The sequence below is a fragment of the Lepus europaeus genome, chromosome 10, assembly GCF_033115175.1.
Source record: "Lepus europaeus isolate LE1 chromosome 10, mLepTim1.pri, whole genome shotgun sequence".
NCBI lineage: Eukaryota > Metazoa > Chordata > Mammalia > Lagomorpha > Leporidae > Lepus > Lepus europaeus.
Genome location: NC_084836.1, coordinates 125,530,758 through 125,549,203, shown reverse-complemented (window position 1 = coordinate 125,549,203; position 18,446 = coordinate 125,530,758). Strand labels below are relative to the sequence as shown.

The following is an 18,446-nucleotide window of genomic DNA, read 5'->3' as shown; positions in this document are numbered from 1 at the left end:
ATCTTAGGAACTATTTTCAGAAATGTGTTAGTGTGGGGCCAGCGCTGTGGTGTAGTGGGTTAAGCCGCCGTATGGGTGCAGGTTCGAGTCCCGGCTGCTCCACTTCCGACCCAGCTCCCTGCTGATGTGCCTGGGAAAGCAGTGGAGGTGTAAGTGCAAATTCTGCTCTGTATCTCCCACAGGGGAATGTGGAGTCCATGGGGCTCTCTCCTGGCCCTGCTGGAGTGGAAGTCCTTGTCCCGTTCTCCGTGGACCCCAGGTGCATCTGCTTCCCGGGTCTCCACAGGAGGCCCAAGAGGCTGAGCCCCGGAGGGTCCTGCCGCATCTCAGTGGGACCCACTGGAGCCTCAGGGGCTACAGACAGGGAGACAAGATGTGGCTCTGGCTTCATGGCCAGTCAGACGGTGCGGACCGGTCAGTGGTGGCCTGGCCTGTGGTGGAGGCTGCAGATGGGAAGGAAGGAGTGGACTGACAGGAGGGGAGTGCTCCAGACCCAGGAACCTGGAGGCCACAGCCCCTTCCCCGGCATCCAGACAGGCACAGCAACAGGTTTAGTTGTGCATGTGCTGCGCTTCCTCGTGGCAGGAGCCCAGTGCTGCGTGGAAGCAGCCACTTCAGGGGAGGGGTGAGGACCTACAGGGGAGCCTGAGGGTGGACCCTGCCCAGTGGTCTGAGGCAGGTGCCTGGACCCAGGGGCTTAGAAGCTAGTGGCCTCTAGGTGGCAGGAGTGAGCCACAGACCTGCCTTGGGCACTGACCGCTGGCTAGACAGGACCATAAAGCAGCCAGGTTGAGAAAGCTGAGGGTCCTGGGGGGAGGCTATACAATGACCGATCCTGAGACTTCCCACTCCTCACCTTGGAGATCCTGGCCCAGGACCCTCATGAGCTCCCAACCTCTTCATCCTTGCTCAGACCCCCTGGGCCCCTCCTGGCCCCTTCCTGGACCTTGCTGACCTTGGGAACTTGCCCTGCCAAGGAGCTCCCCACAGTAAACTGCCTGGGACACCGCCACTGTCGTGCCCTCAGGAAGCTGCACCAGGCACCAGAGGGCGACAACATCAGGACCCTGGGATCCTCCTGCTCGCAAACCCCCCATGCTGCCAGGCCCAGAAGCCCCACCCCCACTCCCTTCCCCTCCTGGGGCTGAGCCCCCTGCCCCTTAGGATTCAGCCCCTCCTCCAGGGGCTCTCTGTGGGCCACACAGCCCTGTCGTGGGGGCATTGAGGGGGAGATGCACCCCAGTATGGAGGTCTGAAGTGGTCTGCAGGAAGACCTCAGGACCCCCGCCTCCCGCCCCTCCCTGGCCCAGGCCAGCCCTGCCTTTGGCCCAAAGACTGCCCCTCCCCCATGCGTCCGGGAAGCATCGGAAACTCAGGCCATTTGCTTTTCTATTTGTGTCCCCCTACCCCCCGCCCGCCTGTGCTGGCCGTGACCCCAGTGGCCGGCGTCCGTGCTTCCCCTCGGCTGAGGCAGAGCCGCGGTGGGAAGGCCGGCGCTGCCAGACTCGCACGGAGCCCCTCTTGCATCCCACGACCGGGGTAGCGGCCACCCCTACCCTGCAGCCCCTCCACTGCCACCCCAGGAGCAACTCTCTCTGCACCCCAGGCCATCAGCCTCTCCAGCCGTGCAACTGCAGCCGCAGCCGGGCCCACCTGCTTCCCCGGGCTTCTTGCAGCCAGACAGGGACGGCCAGCGGCTCCCATCCAGCAAGGGCGGTCATCACCCCTCCCCCACCCACCATCCTGAGTGCCCGCAAGTGAGGGCAGCGCCCCTACGGCCTCTGGCTCTCTGGGTTTCAGTCTCCCTGTCTGAAGAATGGGGAGAGCCACCTGCTCAGGGCAGTGTCTCTTGGAAAGTCCCCAGCCCAGCCCACAGCCTTGGACTGGACCCAGCTCCCTCCTCCAGAGGCAGTGCTGGGGGGGCAGGAGGCATCCCCCAGAGGCCGGTGGCAGCCGCTCCAGGCTTACGCTAACAATGCACTTCCCCCACACAATTCCCAGAAATGCCGCCCTCCCTGCCCGACCAGCCCGCCAGCCTGGCGGCCACTCCACCCTCCCCTTCCCCAGGGACCCCAGGCAGCCGTGGGGTCAGGGGCTGTGGGTGAAGCCTGGAGGTCTGACACAGAGCAAGGGGCCCTGAGGTGCTGCCTGCCCTGCCCTCTGGAGAGAGACCAGAGATTCCTGGGGCAGCCAGAGTAGGGGACCCACAGGCCACCCCTGGCTAGGCCCCGCCTTCTCTGTGGAGAGCGAGGGCATCGTTCTGGCCCTGAACAGGCCCAGCCTCACCCAGCAGCTGTGCCTGGGCTGTGAGAAGCGGCCACCCCTACTCGGAACCCTCCCAGACCCCGCTCAGCTCCTCTCCCTTCTGACACCGACATATTCCTCTCCTAGTGTCCCCAGTACCCCCCACACATGCCCCCTGGGTGTTAGCTCAAGTCACCAGATGGAATGACAGGCAGCAAGCACCCCGACTCCCATACCTGACTTGCAGACTGTCTCCGTACCAGAGTGGCAACTCCCCCGGGGCAGGGTCTGGGGTCCATTCTGTTCTCTACCAGACCCCTACCTCCTTAGAAGCAGTCTGGCTGCTTGGCAGGTGTGGGCACAGGTGCACACCCCTGGGAGCATGGACCTGCCCCAGGGACTGAGTCTCCAGAGCCAGCACAGGGCAGGAGAGAGGCACCCAGCTTCCGGCCTCGCCCTGCAGCGCCCGGCTAAGGTGGGGTGGCGGGGTGGCGGGGCAGTGGCCACCTGAAGCTGTGCTCCCTTCCTTGGCCTGGCCTCTCTCTCTCTCTCCTCATTTTCTGGCCTGCCAGGGAGGGAGGGACTGGGCCAGCCCTGAGCGTGAGACGCATGGCCCACTGTTCAGGGCACACGGAGAGCCACCAAGGGGACCGGGGACACCCCCAGGCCAGGCCCAGGATCCTCAGAGCTGCACAAAAGCACCCAGACAAGCAGCGGCCCAGGGGCAGGGCTGGAGTGGGACCCCCCGAAGTTGGGCGGGCGTGCGGCCAGCGGGGCCGGGGCTGCTGGACAGAATGCCTGGCGCCCTCCGCGGGGCAGTGCAGCAGGCCAGCCTTCCTTCCTGAGCTGCTGTTTCCTGGCCCTCCCGGCTGTTGCCATGGAGACCCAGGCAGCCCAGCCCCCGCAGCCCGGTTCCCATGGAGCCCCCGCCTGCAGCCTTTCTGGGGAGGCCCACACAGCTTGCCGCACCCCCCACCACGACACACACTGCCAAGCAGACACCCCCCCAAGGGCAGTTGCACAGCCCCCCCAGGGTGCACACACAACCTGGCATCCCAGCTTCCAGCCAGCACCCCTAAAAGTGAGCGCTGCCTAGGACAAAGCACAGCACCCCAGAACTCGGGAACACCTAGGAGCACCTGCAAAAGTCACTCCCACAGCAGGTCCCCTGACTCCCAAGGCTGCAGTCCACCCACCTCACCCACATTCCGCTCTCCCATAGTCTAACACCCCTGTCTGGCTCAGTCCTGCTGGCCCTGAAGTGCCCAGGGAGATGAGAATTGGCACCACTGGACGCCCTGGGCAGCGGCCTCGGCCCTGCAGCCCTGCCATCAGCAATGCCCATTTGAGCCACACCTGGGGGGCTCACACCCCGCAGGTGCCCACACCTCTGCGTGGGACGTGGGCCCTCACAACCCTAGCAAACTGCGCCTATGGCCGTGACCCCAGACCCAAGGCTTGAGAGCTGCAGCCCCGTCCCCTGCCAGCCTGTTCATGCCTGAGGGGCAGTGGGCACCCCCACCCTGCACGCTCTCTCTTCTCCAGGAATGGCTCCTACTGTCCCTGACCAGGGGCCCCAGTGTCCACATGAACCACACCTGTCACACACGTGTGCCCACTTAGTCCTGAGGCACCCCTGAGGGCCCTTCCCCAGAGACCCTGAGCCCAGCACAGAGGTCCAGGGGTCCTGCCTCAGCCACATCAACTACTCACCACGGAAGCAGGAGCTGGGATCTGCTGGGTGGCCATCAGCTCCAAGGCCAAGGTCTCAGGACCTGGAGCGTCCCCCTCCACCTGGGGCTCCACCAGCAGGGAGCTCCACCCACCCTTTGGGAGTGGGAGCGGGAGCGGGAGGGCCCCGGCCCCGCAGGACGCGGTAATTGGTCCCAGCCTCGCTGCTCCGGGCTGCAGGGAGCCTGGGAGGTCTGTGCCCAGGCAGCGCCTGGGAGGTCCACCGCCCCCCGCCCGGAGCTGAGCCAAGCCAAGCCCCCACCCAGAGCCACCGAGAGGGACTACCCAGCATGCTTTGCAGGCCTTCCCCGGAGGTTGGGGGTCCTGTCCAGGCTGAGGGAGGGGAGTGAGTGGAGGGCACGGGAGATGATGCCCACACCACTCCACTCCCTCTTTCTGTCTGGGAGCTGGGGCTGCCAACGGGGCCCCTCCAAGGCTGTGTGGCAGTCGACCTGGGCCAGGCCAGCCCGAAGTGCTGTGCGGAAGCACCGAAATGCCCGCCCTGTGGACGGAGCAGGGGCTGGAGCTCAGCCGTCAGAGGAGCTGCAAGGACCCAGCCCTTGCTGAGTGCTGTGGCCCAGACTTGGGTCCTCGACCCACGAGTCCCCAGCTCCTCCTGGGAGAGCTGGGCTCGCAAGCCTCCAGCAACAGGTCCCACCGCACCCCACACCCAGACAGAGGGACCACACACAGACACACATCGGACGCCCTGCCACAGCACAGCCGGCCACACCCATGCCAGCCCTGGGGAGTCCTTCCAGCCCTGGGGCTCCAGGTCAGGGCCACCCCGACTGTCTGCTGTGCCCACCACCACTGTTGTCCCATCTGGACAATGGGAGGAGCTGCCCCCTCACCCCTGCACAGGCAGGGCTCAGGGGGAGCACTCCCACTGGCAGGACTGGACAGCCGGACACCTGAGTCCCACGCTGGGCCAAGAGGGAGGGCCATTGGCTGGCGCCAGGGGGCTGGCTGCTGCAGGGTCAGGGAGGCGATGAGGTAATGCCGGATGCTGCCGGCCGTGCTGTTCGGAGAAGCTATGACTGGGCTCTCAGGGGCGGCAGAGGCCAAGGCAGGGCTTTCGGGGAGCTCCAGACCCACCCCAAGGTGGGGGCTCCTGCCAGCGACCCTGCAGGCCCCCTTCCCAGGAGCCCTGGTGACCTCTGCCCCAGACCAGCCGCCGCCCAGGAAGACTGCACCCTGACAGCTATGGGCAGAGGTCGCCCCTGCCAACTGCTGGACCCACCCCTACCCCCACACTGAGACCTGGCACCACCGGCAGAGGCCTGTGAGCCCATGCACCCGGGAAAAGCCAGAGACCCCACCCCCTGAAGCCCCGATTCCTGGCCTAGGGTCTGAGAATCAGGCACGGGGCTGCCTGGGGAGACTGAGAGGCTCCCTGGGATGGGAGCCCTTCCTGGCCAAGACGCGGCGACAAAACGTGAGCTGGGCGCGCCTGCCAGCTCTCAGTCAGGAACCATGGGGGCACCTGTGGGGGTGCTGCCTTGCACCATGGAGCTCCCAGAGCTGGGGGTGGACAGTGAGGGCTACAGAGGGGGGATCTGACCTGCCTGGAGGGCTGTGGAGGACACTGGACCCTCTCTCAGTGGGACCTCGCTTGGCAGGGTGGAGAATTCCGAGGCGTGGGGTGGGGGTGGTGCAAACTGAGGGGGTTGGGGGCGCTCTGGTCACCCTCCCGGCCTGGCAAGGACCCAGCACTCCCCTGTGCAGCCGTTCACGTTTTGCTGCAGCTGTGGCCTCGGTCCACGCGCTCTGCAGCTCTGCTCTGTTCCAGAGTGGGTTTGCGGGCTGGGGGACCCACTGCGGACGGGTCTGGAAGTCCCGCGAGTGGGCAGCTGACAAGGAGTCCTCACAGGGGTCAGAGCCTCGACATACGGAGTGCCCCTCACGTTCGCCCCGGCAGCCAATTGGACATCACCGCCCCCTTTCCGCCGCTCCTCGCGGGGCGAGGACCTCCTCCGAGCCAACCCACCCCCGCCCGCCGCCCTGTCCCACTCGGGGGTCTCCTCGGAGTTGCGGGGGGGGGGCGGGGGTGGTCCGCGCGGGGAGGCCTCGGCGGAATCCAGCCCGGCCGAGAAGAAAGGGAGCCCCCGGGGAGGGGGCGGCCCCGGCGCGCCCGCCCCGCCCGCGCCGCAGCCGATTGGCCCCGCGCGGCTATATCTGGGCGCCCGTCCCGCCGCGCCGCCGCCGCCCCTCGCCGCGCCCGCCGCCCCTCGCCGCGCCCGCCGCCCGCCGCCCGCCGCCTGAGCCGTCCGCGCCCCGCGCCGCGCTCGTTCCGCCCAGGTCGCGCCCAGCTGGAATGCAGAGATCGCCGCCCGGCTACGGCGCACAGGACGACCCGCCCGCCCGCCGCGATTGTGCATGGGCCCCGGGCCCCGGGGCCGCCGCTGAGCCGCGCGGCCTCCCTGCCGCCACCGCCGCCCTCGCCGCGCCCGCCGCGCCCTCCAGCCCGCCGCGCAGCCCGCAGCGCAGCCCCGAGCCGGGGCGCTATGGCCTCAGTCCCGCCGGCCGCGCGGAGCGCCAGGCAGCCGACGAGTCGCGCATCCGCCGGCCCATGAACGCCTTCATGGTGTGGGCCAAGGACGAGCGCAGGCGGCTGGCGCAGCAGAACCCGGACCTGCACAACGCGGTGCTGAGCAAGATGCTGGGTGAGCGGCGGGCCGGGGCCAGGGCGGGCGCGGGCCGGGCAGCGGGGGTCGGGGCGGGCGCGGGCCGGGCAGCGGGGGGCGGGGCGGACCCTCGCTGCGCGCCCGGGACCGGGCCGTCGGGGGTCCGCTGACCGGCGCCCGCGACCCGCAGGCAAGGCGTGGAAGGAGTTGGACGCCGCGGACAAGCGGCCCTTCGTGGAGGAGGCCGAGCGGCTGCGCGTGCAGCACCTGCGCGACCACCCCAACTACAAGTACCGGCCCCGGCGCAAGAAGCAGGCGCGCAAGGCCCGGCGGCTGGAGCCCGGCCTCCTGCTCCCGGGCCTGGCGCCCCCGCCGCCGCCGCCGCCGCCGCCGCCCGAGCCCTTCCCCGCGGCTCCCAGCTCAGCGCGCGCCTTCCGGGAGCCGCCGCCGCTGGGCGCCGAGTTCGAAGGCTTGGGGCTGCCCACGCCCGAGCGCTCGCCGCTGGACGGCTTGGAGCCGGGCGAGGCCGCCTTCTTCCCGCCGCCGCCGGCGCCCGAGGACTGCGCGCTGCGGGCATTCCGTGCGCCCTACGCGCCCGCCGAGCTGCCCCGGGACCCCGGCGGCTGCTACGGGGCGCCCCTGGCCGAGGCGCTCAGGACCGCGCCGCCCAGCGCGTCGCTCGCCGGCCTCTACTACGGCGCCCTGGGCGCGCCAGGCCCGTTCCCTGGCCCGCTGTCGCCGCCGCCCGAGGCCCCGGCGCTGGAGGGCGCGGAGCCTCTGGGGCCCGCGGCTGACCTGTGGGCCGACGTGGACCTCACCGAGTTCGACCAGTACCTCAACTGCAGCCGGACTCGGCCCGACGCTGCCGGGCTCCCGTACCACGTGGCGCTGGCCAAGCTGGGCCCCCGCGCCATGTCCTGCCCGGAGGAGAGCGGGCTGATCGCGGCGCTGTCGGACGCCAGCAGCGCCGTCTACTACAGCGCCTGCATCTCGGGCTAGCGCGCCCGGCCGGCGGCTCCGAGCCCGGGGCCGCGCCCAGCCCCCGCCCCTCCTGGGAGCCCAGGCCTCGCGCCCCGCCGGCCCCGCGGGTCCAGGCAGCGCCCTCCCTTCCTGCCGCGCGTTTCTCCACCAGACTGTATTTTTACTTTGCCTTTTTATATGCAGAACACAATGTATTTAATTTTTAATTCAACTTTTAAACTTTTCCCTCGAAGGTGTTTCCGTGATGGGAGCATCGCCAGCAAGGGCTTCTTGTACAGCGGGGGTTGCCCTGGGCGTCCCGGCCACAGCAGCCGCAATAAAGCACCTGGGCCTGTCCCGCACGCCTGCCTCTGTGGTTGCTGGGGGCGCCAGAGCCCTGGACACGCCTCCTGCAGGGAGCCCACTGCCTTCCAGGACCCCCAGACAGGCAGGGGGTGGGGCTCAGGCGGTGGCCCCCCATTCTCGGCCTCCAGTGTCCCCAGGAGGGTAGCATGTGCTCCCCCCATCTCTGCTCTCCGGCTGACCAGTACAAGCTCTGACGGCATCCTGGCTGCACACCTCCGGTCCCTCAGCTCTGGAGCCCGGGCCACCAGCCTGGGGCCTCTCCATGCCACCTGCTTGGTGTCCCCCCACCGGGCATGCCCACATGTCCAGACACAGGCAGCCCTGCCCACCCTGCAGGGCCTAGAGGGTCTGAGCAAGGAGGAGGGGTCTCATGTCTCGGGGGGAGGGGTTCTGTCCTACCCCCACACCCCCCAGCACACAACTCTGATGTGGAGCAGTCACCTACACTCACCATCCCTGGTAGACTGTGGCCCTGCACACTGTGGCTGCCCTGTGTGTGCCTGTCCCCATGTGTATGTCCTCATGTGTGTGTCTGTCCTGTGTGTGTCTCCACAGGTGTGCATCTGTGCTGTGCCCCCACGTGTGTATGCCTGTCCCGTGTGTGTCCCTACGTGTGTATGCCTGTCCCGTGTGTGTGTGTGTGTGTGTGTCCCCACGTGTGTGGCAGCTGTGGCTGGGCCTGACTCGGGGTGCCTGTACCTGTGACAGCATCTGTGGCGTCGACTGTCCCCTGTGTGTCCACCTGAGTGCTGCCCTGGGAGGCAGGGTGATGTCGAGTCTGCATTCAGCAGTGCCACGATGGGGTGGGGCGCTGTCCCTGGGACCCCATTCCCACCCAGCAGCAGCGAGGCACACGCAGATGTAGACGAGAAGCCAGCAGGCCAGGGGGAGCGGCCCAGCCCCAGAGCTCTGGCCTCCCTATCGGGCTGGGCGTCCTCCCACTGCCCACAGCAATGACTGGACACACACGCACACACACGGGACACACACACCCATGGAGACACACCCATGTGACAGTACATACACACAGCACACATAGACACACACACCTGGGGACACGCACTCACAGGACAGATACAGGGCATGGGGCAGGCCAGAAGCACGTTATCATTGAGGACCCACCCCCCTCTTCTGGGCTGGCAGGGGGCCTGGGGTGGACCTTGGCCCGCTGCCTGGGCAGGAGGTGACCCAGCAACACACATCCCTGGAGCCCCTCTCCCACGTACGAGGGGGAGTCCTGGGAGCGAGGGCAGCACGAGGGGCTCCCGCCAAGGACAGCCAGCTCCCACAGCAGCCTCAGCACAGGGAGGCGAGGCGGCAGCTCCTTCCAGTGCCCGCCTGGGACCCCTCCCTGGGACAGAGGCTCTGGGGCCTGGGAGGCCCCGCCCAGGGCAGCAGCCTCCCAGCTCCTGCCTTCCTGGCTCTGCTCTCCATCCCAAGGGTCTGAGAAAGGAAGTCCCCACCCCTCGCCCCGCTGAGTCAGGAGAGGCCCAGGCCACCTCCTCCTGTGGGAAGTTCCTGCAGCCTCACCAGCCACCTGCTCCCAGGCCGAGCCCAGCCTGTGGGAGGGAGCTGGGAGCAACACTGACCCCCAGCAGGCAGCCCTGAGGAGGGTTCGGGGAACTGGGGGCCAATGCAGCTCTGGAGCAGCCTCAGCAGACGTGGTCATCTCTGGGACACGCCTGGGACGCACCTGGCACCGACAAGGCCACACTGGGCCCAGCAGGGCAGGCGTGGAGGGGACCAAAGCCTCTCTCTCCCTCCACTTGTCGGAATACTCTAGTAAACTCAGCCGCTTGTCTTATATTCTCCAAAACCTACATGAGACGCGGGTGTACAATTCACAGGGTCACTGCCAGCCATCGCCACCATCATCACCCTCGAGGAAGCCCCACCCTCTGCACCAGACCCCCGCCCTGCTCTCGCCTGGGTTCACGGCTCACGGTGGTCTCCAATTGTCAGCTCTGCTCTGGAGCTCTGGTGGCTGTGGACACGCAGGGGGGGACAGCACGGGGGGGCAGGGAGAGAGCATGGGGGGGCGGGGGAGACAGCACAGGGGGGAAGGAGAGACAGCATCTCGGCGGGCAGGGAGAGACAGCATGAGGGGCAGGGAGAGAGCACGGGGGGGGCAGGGACAGACAGCACGGGGGGGTCAGGGAGAGATAGCACAGAGGGGGCAGGGGAGACAGCATGGGGGCAGGGGAGATAGCATGGGGAGGGAGATGGCACAGCAGGGGGTGGGGAGACAGCATGGGGGGAGTCAGTGGGGGGGCAGGCGGCACGGGAGGGGTAGACAGCCCAGCAGGGGGTGACAGCATGGGCCGGGGGTCAGGGAGGGGGACAGCATGTGTGAGGGGGAGCTTCACGCAACTCCTCCGAGCGGCAGTTGTACTGCACTATCCCACTGCATGCAACACACAACTCATACCTATCACCCGTGTGCGTGCACAGAACACTGGACACGTGGGGCTGGCTGCTCTCTGAGTCTGGTGTCCTGCAGGTGAGCCGGACCAGGGAGGCTGCACCTGGAGTCACTGGTCTCAGACTTGGTGCCCTGTTCGCAGGTGCACGCGTGGCTGAGTGACATCCCAGGGGCGGGTGCCTGCTTTCCCTAAAGCTTCGCGGATCTGCACCTCTCAGGACCAGGCCTGAGTTAGGGACCTCGCAGGGCTGAGGGTGGACCACGGCTCTGCAGGGAGAGGCGCAGCCCTGCCCCCAGTGGGGCCCAAGCTGGGCAGAGTCAAGGGTGGTCCTTCGGGGGGGAGAGTCGGGCCCAGGGCGTGGGGGAGTTCCGGCCCCCCACCACGCTCCAGGCTCCCCTGACCCCTGCGACCTCGGTCCCGCCCCTGCCTCCCACGACCCCCCCCCCCCCCCGCCTCGAGAAAACAGGAAGCAGCGGCGCGGAGGAAACGCTGGGTGCGCTTATCTCCGCCGGCAGCGCCGACCCCTGGCCTAGCGCCGGGCAGGGGCGCCGGGGCCGCCCAAGGACCGGCTCTCACCTGCTGGGCAGTCCTGGCCCTCTCTCCCAAGCCGCAACTGACACAAGTGGGGGAGGCAGGACCCCTCAGAGCCGGGCGCTGTACCCTCGGCAGGCAGCACCTGAGGACCCCAAGGAGGCAGGCGGTGACCCCCCCCGGGGGCGGTGCTTAACCTCAGTAGTCTGCCCCCCCCCAAACAAGGACTGGCTTCCCGCAGCAGGTGCGATGTCCCTGCTGCTTTCCTGGATTTTAAGGGGGTGGGGGGAGTGATGGTTGCTTATTTCTGTGTTTACAAAACTGGGTCTTTTCTTGGTGAGGCAGCAGGATGGGGGCTGTCCCTGAGCCTCCCCCAGGACTCCAAAGGCCACTGGCCCGGACAATGGGCCCCGCACCTGGCACCCCCTCCTCCAGTGAGTGCTTCCTGGGGTGGGGGCCTTGTTTGTTGGAGCGGCGTCCCTGCACACCTGGGGCTGGAGCGTCCACACGCAAAGCCCGGCTTCACTCGGGCCTGAGAGCAGGTGCTTCCTCCCAGCCTCCTGTGCTGTGCAGGCAGCTGAGCCGACCGCCCCTCCCAGTGTGCACAGGGCCTGAGCATGGTGGGCATTTAGGCAGGGAAGGGGAACACACAAGTGGCAAAGTCAGGATTAACTTTGGGTGTGAAACTCCGGAGCCCAGTTTGCCGGTTGCCCGAGTTCCAGATGTTCTTTCAAAGGCTCCCAGTCTGGGGAGGCCATGGGACCCAGGCTCCCTTCAAAGCCGGCCTGGCCCCTCCTGCCAGAGCTGCACATGGTGTGTGGGGGGGGGCGGGGGTTCCTGGGCTCAGGAAGTTGCACAACCCTGGCACCGCTCCCTCCTGTTGGCCAGAGCGTCCACCTCCCGTGGATGGGACAACAGGCAGGGGTGAGGACACTGTGGGTGCAGGCCCAGCACAGTAGCAGTGCCTGGCTATGGCCCTGTGGCCTCTGCTGAACGGCCCCAGGACTGGTGGTCCCTGTGCCGCAGGCTGGGCGACGTCAGCAAACCGTGACCACTGTGCAGGAGCTTTGTGGGCCCACGGCGGGGTCCCGGGCTCTCAGTGTGAACCGGTACCCGGCTTGCCGCCATTCTCCGCGTCTCTCAGCAGTGTGAGCCTTCACGGCAGGCTGCCTGGTCTGTGAGCTCAGAAGCCCCTCCTCTCCGTGCTGGGCTGACAGTGGTGGGAGGCTCTGGGGAGGAACCTAGGCCAGGATGCAGGACCCCCAGCATCCCCGTGGCTGTGGTCCAGAACCCAGGTGTTGACCCCAAACCCTGAGGCTTTGACGGCCCAGCCCAGACGGGAGGGCAGCAGCAGCTGTGGGACCGCCTGGGTGGCCATGCCCAGTCCCACCACCTCTGGGGCGGGGGCAGCCGCTGTGGAGGGCCTGTCCCGGCACCCAGAGCCCTGGGCTCTCAGCTGCTGCCCCCACACTGGGCCTTGCCTGGCGGGCGGGGAAGGGGGCCATGTGAGTTCACCCAGCCCGTGTCCTTGGCGCCTCAGCACTCCTCCACTCCCCTACTAATGTGCTCCAAGCTCACAAGGACTCTGGACCTGCCTCACCCCTTCCTGCACCCGGGGAAGCCCAAGCCCCCTGCTCCTTGGCATCTTGCCCACCCTGCTCCCTGGAGCCCCGCGATCTGGGAGTGGTCCCCACTTTTGCGAGTGACCCCAGCTCCCACATCCCCGGCTGGCTGTGTGACTGGGCATGCGCAGTTCCTCATCTATGCTGTCCCCTGGCCAACAACTGCCCCGCACTGAACGCCCTGTGCTCTCCTGGGCAAGGCCTGCCTCCCTGGCTCCGGAGGCGAGGACAGGGCTGAGCCCAGTGGGCACTGCCAGCCGGCCGGGTCCATGTGGCTGTGGGGGCGTTAGCACCCGACCCAGTAGCCGGAAGGCCCCCAGCAGAGGGGCTGGGGCCGCTCAGGCACCAGGAAGCGGCCGGCCCAGCTCCAGCCAGCCACGCTTCCTTTATCCGGTTGTTTTGCTCTGAATTCACCAAGCTCCCCACCCCCCTCATTTCCACCCCTTCCCTCGGTCCCGGCTGAAGCAGGACGGATGCGTGACGCTCCTTAGGGCCCCCTGGACCCAGTCCGGGGCAGCGGCCGCGTGGGCCGCGTCCCGCGCCCGCCCCCTGCCGCCAGAAGCTGGGAGCGCAGCCTCCGTGCTGCCCGCCGCCCGCCGCCCGCCGCCCGCCGCCCGCCGCCCGCCGCGGAGCTGTCCGGGGGCGCCTGTAGCCGCAGCATCAGCCCCATTTATTTGTCATCTACTTGAGCGGGGGTAGGGGTGAATGATAGATACATCGCTCTTCCATCTGCTGGACCACTCCTCAAATGCCCACAACAGCCAGGGCCGCAGGTAGAGTCCGGGAACGGGGACGCCCCCGGGGTCTCGCCCGAGGTAATAAGCAGCCAACCGCCGCGGCCTCCTGGGGTGCGCATCAGCGGGAAGCCGGGCCGGAAGTAACCAGGCCCGCAATGTGGGATGCGGGTAGCCCCAGCTCCTGTTGAGGTGTCCCTGGGCGCCTGCGGAGCAGGACACCTCCGGGGGCCGGCGGCGCGCGCCTCTCCCAATCCTGCGCACTTCGCGAAGGGCCCGCCGGCGAGAGGGGGGCCGAGGGGTTCATTCCAGGCTCTGTCGCGGGCCCCTCAGTTCCCAGGCGGGCGCAGGACGCTGGGGGCAGGCCCGGGCCGGACCACAGCGCGCAGCGCGAAGAGCTTCTCCCAGCAGGTGGCGACGGTGCTCAGGGCGCGCAGCAGGAGCCGCCTCTGGCCGTTGGGACGCCGGGCTGCGCGCGCCCAGGGCCGCGGGTGCTGCTGTCGGGGACGAGGCGGTCAGTGTATGCGCAAGGTGCCCGCGCCCGCCCCACGGAGGGAGTCGCCGCCTGGCCAGCGGGCGGGACGTGAGCCCCAAGGCCGTGAGGGTGCGTGGTGTGTGTGGGTGGGGGGGCTCTGGGTCCACATTCACCGAGGACGCACACCTGGCGCAGCGCCCCGCAGTGGCGCCGCATCACCGCCTCGGTGCGGACGGCCACGGTCCACGCCGCTCTCTCCAGGGCCCCGCGGCGGCCCGCATCCACTGCCCGGCGCAGGGTCCGGCCCAGGGACGCGATGGACCGGAGGATGCTGTGTTCCTGGGAGGCAAGGGAGGAAAACCCAGCGGGGGATGAGGGCGGCGCCCGGTCGTGAGGCCACAGGGCAGGCGCGGGTCGGGGCCGCCTCTGTACCTCCTGGGCGCCACAGGAGGCCCCGGGCGGGTTTTTCTGAGTGGCGTGGAGGCGTCGTGAGCCTGGCCCCGTGCCTTCGACGCCCGGCGCGCCCCTCCTCACCGCCGCCTGCAGGTCCTTGAAGATGATGGCGCGGTAGTGGCGCAGTACGTCCGGGACGCTGCAGGTGCGGAGCCCGGACCGGCTTGGTGTGGTCCCCAGCAGTGCCAGCAGGAGCACCCAGAGCACCGGCGTAGGGCGCACCTGGAGGCGACACCAGGTCGGGGGCTTACGGGGCCCCCCCAGCCCAACGAGCAGCCCCAGAGGTGGCTCAACTCATCAGTCTCCAGGCACAGGTCCCACCTACTCAAAAGCAGCTCTGAGGGGCCTGGAAATGGACAGCTCCGTGCTCTTCTGTGGGTGACGGGGCAGGTCCAGACACACACACACCCGCGCTGGCTGAGGCTCCACAGGGCAGGGCTCATATGGTAGCTCCCTGGTCCATGCGGGGCAGCAGGAAATCCCCCCCCCCCCCAGTACAGCCTTGCCCTGTCCTGTGGCAACAATCCTGCCCATCCACTCTGACGCCCTGGACTGGTGTCCCCACCCTCACTGGCTTTGAGCTGTTGGAAGTGGGCTCCCCTGGCCCTCCAAGCCACACCTCACTGAAAGACGAAGGCTCGGGAACCCCCCTCCAGCCCAAGGCAATGGGGGAGGAAGGGGTTGTCACATCATGCCTCCCCCCCACAAAGGAGGGGACTTGCTCAGGGGAGGCACCCAGGAGCCAGCTGATTGCCCCCAGGCTGGAGTCACTGACTCAGGCTGCAAAATCAATCATGTGAACCAAGCGAGACGAGACTCGGCTTCCCAAACAGCACCCAACCAGCCCCTGTCCCAGGGTGGCGCCTGCGTGAAGTCTCCTTCCCCTCTGCAAGCAGGGGTCAGAGGCCATGGTGGACAGACAGGCTGGCTGCAGCTGAACGGGTGTCCAGTCCCACACCGTGCCCCCCAGGAGCCCCTGTGACCACCCCCCAGTGCCCAAAACCCAACCCCAGCCTCAGCCGAGTGGAGGAAAACATGGGTCTGCCCCAAGACTCCTTTCCGCCAGTGCAGGCGAGGCCAGGGCACCGGCACCCAGTTGCAGGGACCAACTGGGGACTTCCCGGTGGCATGAGGGCAACCCAGCCCCTAGGCCCAGGCGAGCCCCCTCCCCAGAGGCCCCAGCTGCTCACCATGGGCCTCTCCAGGTCTGGGCCTCCCTCACTCCCTCGAGCAAGCCACTCACATGATCCTGGGGTCTGCCAGGGTCCCTGGGTGGGCAGCGCAGGGCACCTGCGCCACCACGGGGGCCTCCTGGACTGGCTGCCCAGATGGACTGTGCAGGGCAGGCAGAGGGAGACCGTCTGAAGCTGGCTCCTCCAGCACGGGAGGGAGGGGGAGGGAAGGGAGGGAGGCCCAGCAGCCCCAGCCCGGCCCCCTCTCCCCACCCCCGAGCAATCTCGGCAAGCCTGGCTCCAGAGGCCACGGCAGCCTACCCAGCGGGTCCAGGGCTGCTGTGCAGGTGCCTCGGAGGCAGTGCAGGGCCAGCTAGGGGGTTTGCCTCAGTGGTCAGCAGGTGCTACTCTCCTGGGGGCAGGACCAAAGGCCTCATGGCTGCCAGCTCCTGCAACCTGGCACCCAGGTGGCCCCACCCGACCCCCACTGCTGGCCCGGCCTCACCCCTCCAGGGCTGAGGGGTCCTTCTGGGCTTAAGGTCCCAGGGTTGTTCCTCCGGTACTTGCTGCCCCAGAACACCCAGCTGTGACCACTGGCCTGCAGGCCACAGACACTGGCCTTCAGCTGTGGCTAAAATCCCAGAGCTGAGGGCATTTCCCCTGGGGGGGGTGGGGAGGCAGCGCGATCACCCCACGGCACCTGCCCCCAACCAGATGAGACGGCAAGGGCCACACCCACACACCGGCGATGCAGGGGCTCTGAACTGAGGGCTCTGCAGGGAGCCCCATGGGAACATTCTTTTCTCAGAGCCTGGCTGCCCACCTGGTAGTCAGCACTCTCGGCCGTGACGTCAGAGGAGTGGACAAGCTGGGGGCTGACAGCTCACATGGAACAGCCACTGCCCCCCGTTGCGCCTGGCGTCCACACCTGCCTGGGACAGGCGGGCTCTGGTGAAGCAACCGCCACGGAGCACTCGAGAGCCAAGGTTCACAGACCCCACACCAAGGCGACTGGTGGTGTCCCGCCCCAGCCCACGTCCCCTCAGGCAGATGGCCCCTAACCATGCGCATGAGCCCCGCCCTGGGCACCACCACCTTTCTGTGGACAGCGACTCCACCCAGCAGGCCTCAGCCTGAGAGCCTGCCTGTCTCCTCCAGGGCCAACCTGAAGACCCACAGCTCTGCGCCAGCCTGCGATCTCCAGCCACGCTCAGCGAGGCCTGCGAACTACCGCCAGGGAACTGGCCGGGCCCTCGCACCGACCCCAGGCCTGAAGAGGGCAGAGTTTCCAGTCCAAGAAGGGGGAAGTCCAAGTGCTCCAGGATGAAACCGATGACCGTGCACAAAAAACCCACCTACAGAAGGGAGGGAGCTCCGAGGGCAGCATGGACACCCCGGGGCGGCGCTGGGCCCAGGCTGCACCGAGGCTCCAGGGAGCCTCCCTACCCCTGCCAGCAGCGCTCTCACCCTCACCCCTCCCAGGAACACCCTCGCCCTCACCCCTACCCCTGCCAGCAGCCCTCGCCCTCAGCCCTGTGTGCGCCACCCTCGGCCCCCCAACCTCCTGTGCCCACAGGCCGAGGAGACAGCCTGCCCCCTCCAGCTGCAGCCACACGAGGCTCCCGGCACAGCTCAGGGAGCCCCGGCATCGTGGTTGAGCCGCAACTTAAAGGCCGTCTGTGGGATCTCCGCCCAGGGCAGTGACAGCACAACCCAGGGAAGAACTCGCAGGAACCCCTTTAATGAGGACAGCCAGGCCGCCCCGCCTCGCCGGGAGCCTGTGGGAGCAGCAGGGTCAGAAGGTGTTCTTGATGCGGGCAGCCACCAGCACCAGGATCTCCCCGATCTTCCTCTGCCAGTTGGCGATGTCCTTGGACACGGCACACCACAGCTCCCCGTGCCGGGGCTCCGCGTTCTCACAGCGCTTCTTCACCTCCTCCTGCTGCTCCTGGGGGGCCACAGGGACATCAGCACGCCCCGCCCAGGCTGCTCCCTGAGCCCCAGCTGGAGGCAGAAGGCAGGCCCTGGGGAGACCACACCCCTCGAGCACAAGGCACAGCTGGGAGCTGCCAGGCCCTGTGGCCATGGTTCTGACGACACCTGGGAGGCAGCTGCTGCCCAGGGTCCCTGGGAAAGCCACAGCCAGCTCAGACCAACAACATTCCCATTTCTTTCTTTAAAAAAAAAAAAAAAAAACACACACACAAAAAAGTTTATTTGAAGAGCAGAGACAGAGACCTCCTGTCTGCCGTTCACTCCCCAAACAGCTGCAACAGCAGGGCTGGGCCAGGCCACAGCCAGGAGCCAGGAGCTCCATCCCGGTGTCCCACGTGCGTGGCAGGGCCCAGCTCCTTGACACCTGCTGCCTCCCAGGGGAGCACTCACAGGAGCAGCGCTGCCACCTGAACCCAGGGCCCCCAGGCTGGGATGCAGGGGTCCCAGCGACACCAAACACCTGCCCCCAAAAAACAGTGAGCCCTGGCCCAGCCACCACACAACTCACTGAAGCGCACTAAAGGCCGCCTGAAACGGACCAGGTGTCCGAGTCTCAGGGTGTGGACTGCAGCCAGAAAGCGGCTCTGGAGCCTGACCCCACCAGGAGGCACACCCAGCCCAGGTCTCACCTCAGTGCCGTGCTGCAGCTCGAACTTGTAGAAGAAGGCCCAGGCGTCGCCCAGGTCCGAGTCGATCTTCACGGTGCGGTGGAACCACTCCCTGGCCTTGGTGATCTTCCGCTCGCTCCAGAACAGCCTGCTCCGGGAGAAGGGGGGCACCCTGGGTGAGTGGCCACACAGCCAACGGTGTCTCCCACATGGGGGGGGGGCAGCTACTTCAGCCAACTCTGCTGCCTCCACGGGGCTGTGACAGCAGAAGCGGGGACTTGAACCCAGTGCCCTCACGTGGGAGGCAGGTGTCCCAGCCTGCACGTAACCTCCTAGGACAGACCCACCAGCCAGTGTTCCCTGCAGCAAAACTCGCACAGCAACATCTTCAAACTCCTCCAAACTCACTTCTCTCTGGACTAAGCGTGAGGGCACTTCAAAAAGTTCATGGAAAATGCAGCTGAAAGATGTTTGGTGCAGAACACTCGAGTCCATGCATACGAGG

General features: G+C 67.6%; 3 protein-coding genes across 4 annotated transcripts in view; 1 reads left to right on the top strand and 2 right to left on the bottom strand.

The window, feature by feature from the left end:
* The first annotated feature begins 6,292 nt into the window (after window positions 1–6,292).
* On the top strand, window positions 6,293–7,902 carry SOX18 (SRY-box transcription factor 18). Its single transcript, XM_062204515.1, has 2 exons — window positions 6,293–6,641; window positions 6,793–7,902. Exons 1-2 carry the CDS (start codon window positions 6,293–6,295, stop codon window positions 7,599–7,601), a joined length of 1,158 nt encoding a protein of 385 aa, XP_062060499.1. The 3' UTR covers window positions 7,602–7,902.
* Window positions 7,903–13,567: 5,665 nt separating this feature from the next.
* On the bottom strand, window positions 13,568–16,987 carry C10H20orf204 (chromosome 10 C20orf204 homolog). The gene is made up of 7 exons (XM_062202593.1): window positions 16,913–16,987; window positions 16,516–16,693; window positions 16,162–16,220; window positions 15,844–15,936; window positions 14,146–14,454; window positions 13,900–14,052; window positions 13,568–13,735 (listed from the first exon to the last, which is right to left on the bottom strand). The coding sequence occupies exons 1-7, from the start codon at window positions 16,985–16,987 to the stop codon at window positions 13,568–13,570; spliced, it is 1,035 nt and encodes a 344-aa protein (XP_062058577.1).
* Window positions 16,988–17,038: 51 nt separating this feature from the next.
* PRPF6 (pre-mRNA processing factor 6) overlaps window positions 17,039–18,446 on the bottom strand; it is a 41,702-nt gene continuing 40,294 nt past the window's right edge. For both annotated transcript variants that reach the window (XM_062204512.1, XM_062204514.1), the window contains 2 exons: window positions 17,963–18,089; window positions 17,039–17,286 (listed from right to left, as the gene is read on the bottom strand). In XM_062204512.1, coding sequence (XP_062060496.1) covers window positions 17,134–17,286; window positions 17,963–18,089 — 280 coding nt within the window. In that variant the 3' untranslated portion in view covers window positions 17,039–17,133. The remainder of the gene's footprint in view (window positions 17,287–17,962; window positions 18,090–18,446) is intronic.